This window comes from Notothenia coriiceps, unplaced genomic scaffold, assembly GCF_000735185.1.
Source record: "Notothenia coriiceps isolate Sejong01 unplaced genomic scaffold, NC01 NC01_scaffold00027057, whole genome shotgun sequence".
NCBI classification, from domain to species: domain Eukaryota; kingdom Metazoa; phylum Chordata; class Actinopteri; order Perciformes; family Nototheniidae; genus Notothenia; species Notothenia coriiceps.
The window spans coordinates 1-9,919 of NW_011359758.1; the positions used below are offsets into that span (position 1 = coordinate 1).

The 9,919-nt window shown below is 42.8% G+C and overlaps 2 protein-coding genes across 3 annotated transcripts; both read right to left on the reverse strand.

Annotated features, from left to right (window-relative positions):
* Positions 1-1,160: 1,160 nt before the first annotated feature.
* On the reverse strand, positions 1,161-4,604 carry LOC104957440 (zinc finger protein 2 homolog). Of its 2 annotated transcripts, none has more exons than XM_010785072.1 (3): positions 4,502-4,604; positions 3,770-4,229; positions 1,161-3,174 (listed from the first exon to the last, which is right to left on the reverse strand). In XM_010785072.1, the coding sequence occupies exons 2-3, from the start codon at positions 4,194-4,196 to the stop codon at positions 1,790-1,792; spliced, it is 1,812 nt and encodes a 603-aa protein (XP_010783374.1). In that variant the 5' UTR covers positions 4,197-4,229; positions 4,502-4,604; the 3' UTR covers positions 1,161-1,789. The 2 variants fall into 2 exon arrangements, with proteins under 2 accessions (XP_010783374.1, XP_010783373.1); XM_010785071.1 differs by having other exon boundaries at positions 4,427-4,604.
* A 1,347-nt stretch (positions 4,605-5,951) lies between these two features.
* On the reverse strand, positions 5,952-9,900 carry LOC104957441 (multiple epidermal growth factor-like domains protein 8). Its single transcript, XM_010785073.1, has 4 exons — positions 9,740-9,900; positions 9,078-9,210; positions 7,381-8,938; positions 5,952-7,273 (listed from the first exon to the last, which is right to left on the reverse strand). Exons 1-3 carry the CDS (start codon positions 9,898-9,900, stop codon positions 7,448-7,450), a joined length of 1,785 nt encoding a protein of 594 aa, XP_010783375.1. The 3' UTR covers positions 5,952-7,273; positions 7,381-7,447.
* Positions 9,901-9,919: the final 19 nt, after the last annotated feature.

Below are 9,919 nucleotides of genomic sequence, written 5' to 3' on the forward strand. Positions count from 1 at the left end.
AGGATGAGAGGTCAGTTGCAGGCTGTCCTTTACAGCAGATGGGGGGACCGGCAGGAAGAAGAACCAGAGTCAGGGCCCACGGGGAGGGGCAGGACGAAGAATGGGGCTGGTTATTTGATGGATGGAGCAGCGTTGGCAGGTAGGTGTAGCAGGGTAGAGAACCAAAGCGTCCGTCAAAAATGGCAATCGGGTGTAACAAATATGTCCAGATCAGAACAAAAACCAACAGAATAGTTAGCAATCTATAGCAGTAGAAAGTGGTCAGAAACTCTTAGATTAACACAAAGAAAGACGAGATTTTCGAACAGAGAAGCGGCGAACAGTCAACGCCAGCGTCCTCTCACGCCGAAGAAAAAAGATGAATGATACGTCATACGTTATGTCCGTTAGTGCAGCTAGCTAACCAGATGCTAACATCACGGTCCCCGCTAGCACCGGTTTGAATGACACAAGCACACGTGTATTTCCATGCAACTCTCTGATTGGCCTGGTGACTTGCCTCTGTTGCATTCATTGAACACGGGAAATTGCAGTCCTGCCGTCCTCTCTTGTGTCATGATGAGGTTCACATAAAGCATGGTTAATGTATTATATTATTGAGGTGTCTCAAATATACGTCAATCAAGTGGCACCTGCTAACGGGGTGGTGGATGATATGTTTACATATAAAAACATATTTTTCAAACATTATTATTTTTATTTTTATTTATTTTGTTACTTTTTTTGTTAACGGTCCGCGATCTACCCGCACCACACTCGCGATCGACCGGTTGATCGCGATCGACTGGTTGGTACAACTGCAAACAAATTACAACTTTACCTTTAAGTCCCAACGTTTGTATGACCCAGTAATGTTTTTTTTGCGATATTTTGTACATTTACATCTATGGTCTATTACAAGTTATCAGCAATAATTTGCAGTGCTCGTCTTATTTTTATAATACCAAATCCCCTTTTGTGTGATTTTGTTTTTATTAAGCTTTTAACAATTATTTCTTTTATATTTTGTTGTATGTGCATGTAATTGATCTGAAAAATGGGTACCAGAAAACACAACCAGATTTAAAAAAGAAAAGAAAAAAAATGTTTATCCAAATTCAGTCATCTTCATAAATCCATTATCTTTTTATCATGATAAAGTCAAATAAAATCTCTAGTTTTCAGTCTTGCGTGAAATATGGGCATCCTTATTGTGGGCATTTAACACTTTTGCACAAAAGGCTTAAAATAATTTGCCCTCTCCCAGTATCTTAAGACACAGTAGCATTACACATAGTGTTCATGCATTCATCAAATAATTTATTACATTTTTACAAATAATATAGCATTTTTCTGTGAAACACACAACCGTACATTAACAACATGTCTCCATGAACTTTGCCTTACACGATGACAACAAGCCTTCATTATAATAGTGTTTTTCAAACCGGTTTATCATAAATCTAAATTTAAATCTAAATCTAAATGTCACTGTGCGTGCCGTGTGCTCTGCATGTGTGACCATTAGAGGGTTTCATCCCTCCGATTCTATCTATCTATCTATCTATCTATCTATCTATCTACAAGGCCTGGGATAATGCTTTAATAAAGTTACATGCAGTAACAAAAATGTCCATGTGTTTTTCCACTTTTCTTTACAAGTTAATGCTATCCGAGTGACGGAATGTACTGAACAATTATATAAATAATCATATACGGATATGAGTTTTGAATTAAAAAAACGTACATACATCTCTATTAATAACCACTTCAAAATCAGTATAGCTCCTTTATAATCATTTTGTTAAAGTCAGCGACATTTAGCCACGTGCCCAGAGAGATGGTGAGAGCGAGCAAACCTGCGCAGGCAGTTCGGGCAGGAATATGGTTTCTCGCCTGTGTGGGTTAACATGTGAGTTTTAAGATGTCCTGACAAACGAAAGCTTTTTCCACATTCTTCACACGTGTAGGGACGCAGGTTGGTGTGACTCCTCCTGTGCTTACCCAGATCGCCGGACGAGGTGAAACGATTGTGGCACTCTGGGCATTCAAAGGGCTTTTCCCCAGAGTGTATCCTCTTATGCTTGGCCAGATCACCTGACTGAGTGAAACTCTTGTCGCATTCATTGCATTTGTAGGGTTTCTCTCCAGTGTGTATGCGTTGGTGGTTCCGCAGATGTGATAGGCGAATGAACCTATTGCCGCAGACTGTGCAGTGGTAAGGCCTTTCTCCGGTGTGTGTGCGCAGGTGTATTTTCAAAGCCCCGATGTCTCCAATCTTCAGCCCACAGTCACCGCACTGGTGAGCTTTCTCAATGTTGTGGATTTTGGAGTGAACCCTGAGGTTTCTCTGGGTGATGAAGTCCTTCCCGCACACATTGCAGTGAAAGGGTTTCTCATCGGAGTGCGTCCTAATGTGGAGAGTCAGACTCGACTTGAATCCAAACTCTTTTCCACATTCAGAACAAGAGTATTCCTTCTTCCCCGAGTGTGTGGTTAAGTGGCACTTGAGGTGATGTGATCTTAAAAAGGCCTTCCCGCACACCTGGCATTTGTAAGGCTTCTCCCCTAAGTGTATTTTCATGTGTTGCCGCCACCCGCTACGCTCCACAAACCTCCGGCCACAATCCTTGCAGACATACGGCCGGTCACCCGTGTGTGTGCGCATGTGATCCTCCAGGCTTTGAGGTGTGCCTATCATCTTGCCACATTCTGGACACTTCACACCAACATCCAGACAGATTGGCTTATCCTCGGCTTCTGTGTTTTGCTGCTCATGACACAAATGCGGCCCTTGACCCCAGGTAGCTTTGAAACTCTTCCCACACTTGGCGCAGCTGAGATGTCCTCCTTTGGTCGCCACGGACATGCTGTGCCAGCGCTGACAGTGATTCTTCAGATTCTTCAGGTACTGGAAGCTGCGCGCACATGTCGGACAGGGGAAGAGTCTGCGAGGAGGAGCAGAAGGATGGGCTTCACGTATATGGAGCCTAAGGTGTACTTTAGATTTAAAGGTGCTGCTGCAGACGGTGCACGGGTGTTTGGGGATGAGGTTCAGTGTGCGGCTTGAGAGGCATTTCTTTAGTTTGGCAAGATACTCCTTCTGATGGACCCACTTGACATGCTTCTCCAGGAAGTCCAGGTCAGTGAAGGAGACATCGCAATGAGGACATGGATAGAAGTCAGACGATGACTCTGGGGAGGAGAGGAAGACACACAGGAGGCAAAGTGCATGAAATGAAGGTGGTAATTATGATTTTCAAACTTCCCTATTATACAGACAACGTGAAAAATACTTAAAAGTTATGAGCAACAAAATAAGACTATTACATTAATAATAAACAGTATGTAAATAATATTCTTCTTTCAATTTTTTGTTCTGTAATTTGGCCCTTCATATGTATATATTTTTTATTTTGAGATGTTTCTATTTTATGTTGGTTTATTTATTACTCTTTTTTCATTTTCAGATGTGCAACGCATTGTTTTAACATGCCGAGTCCGCTGAGGCGAAAAATGTAAATCCAGTCTTATCTTATCTAAATATATTTAAATATTGCAAATTACCAATTTACAACATGACATGAGTTACACAAGCTACAGTGCCACAAATGGCAAAGTACTGGCCTTATCTTATATTACATTAATACTTATACATTTTAAAATATTTGATAACCTGCTGTTGTATTAGTGCAATGAAGAAACACACTTTTTAATATAAAAGAAACACCAAAGCGTCAATAATATCCAGGGATTGCCTGTTTTTTTTAATAAACTACAGATATCCTACCTTTGCAGTCCTTCTCTCCTTCTCCATAATCTCCCTTGATGTGTATTGTTGCCTCCCCCCCTCTCTGCTGCTCAATGTGTGTCTCCTCTTTTATCCCTGACTCTGGTTCCTCTTTGACAGCAGCCTCAGTGAGATCTGGAGGATGCTCAGAGTCACACTCTTCCTTTATGTGTTGCTGAACATCTGGCCTGCATGCCTCAGTCCCATCCTTAGTGTCTGAGCAGCATGATGAGGGTCCATTGTGCTGCTCACTGATCTCCAGTGAGAGTGGTTCCTCCTTGATTTGGATGGTCAGACCCACCCCATTAGTAAGGTGCACTTCCTCCTCTGGTTCACATTCAGTCTTAACTACCAGAACATCATGTTGTTTCTCTCCTCTCTTTGATTTGTTTTGCAAAGACTTCTTCTTGTTGGATTTCATCTTCATCTGGTCACCATTAGGGTTTCGTCACTTAATGTGCTGCGAACAAGAGGGACACATTGCTGAGGTTAATTTATAGTACAGAAGAGGCAGTAACATACAATACATTTGCATAAATACACGACAACAGTCTTCATCTTCTCCATATTTCTGTTATCTGCGGGTTAGCATCATAGCTAAGCATCACTAACGCCTGCATTAGCCTAGCAGCGGGGCTAGCACTGTGGGTCATTTACCGTTAAAACCGTTTTCTTGCAGCTAGGCAACTGTCAATGTTATTACGGACAATCAGCTGTAAAGAAAATACTGACTGTTGATAGTTTCGTCATTCAGTCAAAGCTGCTTTTCAATACCTAAGCAGGTTAACGTTTAATAAATGACTAGAATATAACACAGGAAGAGCAGCACACTTCCTCCTGCTCCGGCCAATCAGCGCAGGTCACTGATGTCCAAGTGTTACATTACAGGATTAAAGCAACAGCAACACAATCACAAATACAACCACTTACTAACACTGCATTTTATTAAATAAATAACTAAACATGTCTTATAATGCACAGATACTCTTTTTCTTTTATTTAAATCTGTTTTATTCTACTTTATCCTTCTTATTTGCATTCTCTTGTTGTTTTTTAATGACTTTTTGAAATGTAACCTTTAGCCTACATTGTTTCTGTACTCTGGTGGGTTAAAGTAATTTGACAGGTGGCATTGCGGGGTTTAGTATAATTGTAATATGGATGTTATAAAGGTGTAATAATAGTGTGATTTGGGTGTAATGTTAGTGCTGTATTAATGGTGTAATAACGGTTTAACATTGGTGTAATATTGGTGTTAGTAGATGTGTGTAGTGTGAGTGTGATAATGGTATATTAACAGTGTTGTATGGCTGCAATAGTGTTGTTTAACCCTTCTATTGTCTTAGTCCCCCCCCTTACTTTGGTGTTCGCGTCAAATTTGACTGGTCATATTTTAACTGCTATTACCTTAACACAAAAACCGTTAATCATCACCAAATTTCATTTAACACTCTTTCAAACTGTAACTATTGTATCAGACTACTGGTATACATGAACAACTGCAGTAAATACACAAAGAATAGACACTGAACATGTATTGCGTGTGCCAGGTGTGATCCATGTGGGGGGATGGGCACATAAGGGGGGTGTAACTTTATAACAGGGGGAACACATTTAGAGTGTGTGTGTGTGTGTGTGTGTGTGTGTGTGTGTGTGTGTGTGTGTGTGTGTGTGTGTGTGTGTGTGTGTGTGTGTTTGATCTGATCCGGATGGTTACTAATTCCTTTTCTTTATGGCGGTCATTTTTGACAGGGAATAAAGAATTAATAAGTTGAGTAAATCATCCAAAATTCAATGAAAGTGGTGATCACCAATTGTATATATTCAAATGTCTAATGTGAAGGATATCATAAATGCCTTAATGCAATCAAATGTAAAACAAAAAAGTTATGATTGATGAAAGTAGTAAATCGGTCAGATTTGACCCGAAGACAACAGGAGGGTTAACAGTGTAATATTGGTGTGATATGGGTTTAATAATGTATAAAATGTGTACCCAACATGGAGATAGTATTTCTGTTTCTAAAATGGAAAACAAAGGAACATAATTCTAAACATTTTTAGACTAGATACATTAGAAAATCACAATTAAGTATTGTTTCTAATTATTTTGTAAGGAGTTGTTAAGGGTTAATAGGCATTTGTAATTAGTTTTCCCTCCTGTAAAAAAAAAAACACCGAGTCATGTTTCACAGACTTTATTCAAGCCGACTCAGGACAGAGAATCTTGACGCATTATATTCTGTACAGCACTGTTCCCTTTTTTGAAAACAAAAAAACAAACACAACAAAATGTATGTACAAAATATGTTAAAAAAAGAACATAGACAAAGATACAAGACAAAAAAAAACAGTATTAATGCATAATGGTGGAGGGCTGTTATAAATAGGGACAGTATGTATTTGAAGCTTTTGCTGTGAGTATACAGTTCATGATTTTGTTCAGTCGATAATAAGCCAGTAGCATCATTCTTAGTTCATTCATGACTCGTGTGCCATCTGAGGCTGGACGACATCTCTTAGTGTTTCTCGTGAATAATGGGGCTCATTGCCTCCATGCAGTGCAAAAAGGAAACCAGAGAGGAAACACAAAAAAAAAAAACTAACCTTGACACCAACAAGTGAACAAGTAATTCAGTCTCATCACAAATAAAAAAGCTTTCACGTCTTCTCAAAATCTCTCACCAGGAGAATTCATTCCGTTGCGTTCATTTCGATAAAGTAACATTTTCCATACTTTTTCTTTTGTATACATCAAATTTCTTTTCTTTTTTTAAATCAAATTGATTGGTTATTATTACAATCATTTAAGCAGACAAGGTGCCTGAAAAAAGCAGTCCAGCAAAACGAGCCAAACACCAACATACATTTCATGTCAACAAAATGTAACCAAATGTTTCCAAAGGACACATACTTTCTTCTTTTCATGGACGAATTATGTTGGATTTCTCAATTATTTTACTATTATATTAATAGGAAAACATCATCCTTCATTATTTTTTCGAGTCATAAAACCAAATGTGTTATTAAGTGTAAGCCGTTTGACTCGCAGACAAGGCAATAAGTGAAGGCAGATGAGAAGAAACACAAATTAAAGTGTAACAGGTGACTGAATATGCACATACTCAGGATTCTGTGTAACATAAACACGTAGCCTCGAAGCCTGCCATATACTGAGCTACAGTATAAAATCACTCATATCGACTGTGATATAAAAAACATCTCACAAGCGACAATCACAATCTTGCACATTACGTCTAACCAAAGTCTTTTTGTTCTCAACGGCAATTTTGATTGTCACTTTCTGGGGTATAAAGCACATGTTGGTTCCAAAGAGAGTATTTTTAACACCTCTCTTTGTCAGTGAGAAGAGTTTTGTCCTCAGTCCGGCTTCAGTCTGTGTATGAGACCGAGTGTGCTCACAGCTCATAGACAGGATGTGTTGTTGAAGCATGAAGCAGTTGTAGTGCATTGTAGAGACAGCTGGCATGGTCATGTGAAGCACTGCAATACATAATACAAATAACAGACACTTAATAATTCATTTTACAGTGTATGTACAACTCTGTTCAAAATGCTCACGTGAAGCGACATAACTCTTGGACTTTTACCTTTCAGCTTTCAAACAAATTCAATTCATCCCCTCTCTTTTACACCTTATCTTATATTGTTGCTTCCCTACATAGCCATAGTGGTGAGGTGTTGATGCCCGAGCAGACCCTTGCGCCCCCCTCCCCCCGGGTGACCCCCTCCGTTGCCATGGCCACAGTATTCTTGCAGGTTCTGACGCAGAGTAACCAGTGCAGAGCCCAGGCAGGCCCGATTGGGAGCCAGGACCCCCCCGGGCAGCTGGAAGAGGACGGTGGCCACCCCGGCCATGCCGTCGTCCGTGGGCTCCAGGGTGATGGGCCCGACCTTAAAGGTGGAGTAAGAAAAGCCCATGAGCTGAGAGAGGAAGGGGTCGGAGCGGCAAAAGTTCTGGTAGCCGCTGTACGTGGATGGGTGGTGATGTTGTGAGGCGGGGGTGCCAGACGTGGTGCTGGCATAGTGGTGGGTGTTCAGGTAGTGAAGCGGAAGGTGCTGCCCACCGTTGCCCCCTCCACCCAGGGTGAGATGATGGTGGTGGTGGGCCGTGGGTCCGGAGCCCGGGTCGTGTTTGTAGGAGACACCCCCCGCCCGGCCCCTCTGACCCACCACCACACCTCCTAGCTTGCTTGTGCGGGCGTGAGCGAGCGACACAGTGCTGCCCCCCCCGCCCGCTGACGGCAGGTAGATGAGCTGAGGCTCCTCCGGCTCCAGGTAAATGGTGAGTTTAGCGAAGGGCCTCGACGCCATCTTGGTCATCTCCTGGATGTGTCGGCGCTGCTCCCGCCGGAAGTCCAGGAACTGCTTCACCTTCCACAGGAGGACGCAGACGGACAGGAAGAGGAAGAAGCAGGAGAAGAAAACAGAGAAGAAGACGAACAGGTCGATGTGGGCTTGGTCCTGTCGCAGAAACAGCAGACCCTGCGACTCCCCCTGCCTCTGCTCAGTTCCCAGCCCTCTCAGAGCGATGTAGAAGCGGCTGGACTTCAGGGAGTGCACCTCGTGAGGGAAGGTGATGACCACGCGATCTCGAACACCGCGGACTATCAGCACCGTCTGAGGTTTCCACACCGTGATGTAGCTGATGAGTCCTTCAGCGCGCTCCTCTGTCATCTCTTTCTCCGCCCCTGGGGGTTTTGCTTGCAACTGAAGTGGATTGTGGGAGAGCAAGGGACCCAAGAGACTGGACGAGGCATTGGCAAACACCTTTATAGGGGACGGAGGTGAATCCTTATCTACGCCAGTCGCTGTGCCTCGAGTCGCTGGATCCTCCTCGATCTTGATGGTGTGAATCCCCGTGGATCTGTCTACGTCCACGATGAAGATGTCAGGAGAGTTGGACACGTACACCTCCACCTCCCCAAAGGTAACATCGATGGTAACCCGGATGTCCACATTGGTGAACTTTGGCTGCGCGGAGAAAAAGACGGTCCGGCCTCTGGGCAGGTTGCGGATGGTGGGGTCATGGAAGCAGTTGGTCTGGGACGTGGGGTCGAAGCAGCACTCTGTGTCCACGTTGAACTGACGGTAGCACTGACGCCCGTTCACTGGGGTGCCGTTGAAGGAGTCTTTGCACTTGGCACACTGAATAAAAGAGCACAACAAATGTTTTGCCTTTAACAATGCAGAGAAAGAAAGTCAAAGATTATATTGCGACCAGTGACCATGGTCAACTTCTGTGTGAATAATATGTTAAAAGTAAGTAAGTGCCTTAAGTGCATACCTGTTGCTTGTAGCAGTCTTTGCGGTCACTCTGAGCGTTGTTGAGGCAGGAGGGGGTCTCGGTGTTGTTTTGGCAGGGGCATCCTGTACCATCGTGTTCATTACACGTGTCTGCATGGCCGTTACACTGACACCTGCAATGCACAGGAGAACATTCACACTTAAAAGGAGAGAAAACTAAAGGGGAGAAGAGAGTTTTAGTAAGAGTGCTGCTTCTTCAGGCATTTTTGTGGATTGTCTTTTTGCAACAGATTTCCATCTCATTAGTAGCACGTATTTGTTGCTGTAAGACCACATAGATAAAAAGGTACAATTATAATTTAGTAGTACAACATTCAGTATGCACAGCAGAGTTATATCACAGAGGTCAGGCATTGTGTGTAACAATGTATAATGGTGAAGGTGGACAGTGCCAAAACATTGAGTATATAGTCTTTTTTATTTAAATCTAAATACCTCATATGAATGTGTACGTCCGACATATTCATAGTTACCAGATATGTCATTTCCAAAAGCAATATGTTCATGGATGGTGGTGCAGGATGAAAAATGTGTCACTAAACAAGAAATAAGCTTCACATGTCAGACACTGGCTCATACAGACTACAAGATATTAGTGAAAATGCTCTCAAGTCAGCCGTCTGTTTCTTTGTTACAGGAGACTGGGGTTCGATTCCCAGTCGGCAGGTGTGGCAAGTCCAGTGAGGGCCCTTGGGGAAGACCCTTAATGCGAGAGTCAGACTGGCTCGGACGTCAACGAGGTCCTCGTCAGGTGTTGGGGAACCAGGGAGACCTGATGAGGAATGGCTGCTGGAACGAGACATGGCTGACCAAGGCTGGAGA

Coding starts and splice junctions, on each gene's coding strand:
- LOC104957440 (XM_010785072.1), bottom strand. CDS start 4,196: ATGAAGATGAAATCCAACAAGAAGAAGTCTTTGCAAAACAAATCAAAG. Junction 3,175..3,769: donor AGGAGAGAAGGACTGCAAAG/GTAGGATATCTG, acceptor TCTCCTCCCCAG/AGTCATCGTCTGACTTCTAT.
- LOC104957441 (XM_010785073.1), bottom strand. CDS start 9,900: ATGTCTCGTTCCAGCAGCCATTCCTCATCAGGTCTCCCTGGTTCCCCA. Junction 9,211..9,739: donor CGACTGGGAATCGAACCCCA/GTCTCCTGTAAC, acceptor TGTGCATTGCAG/GTGTCAGTGTAACGGCCATG. Junction 8,939..9,077: donor AAGACTGCTACAAGCAACAG/GTATGCACTTAA, acceptor TCTTTTATTCAG/TGTGCCAAGTGCAAAGACTC.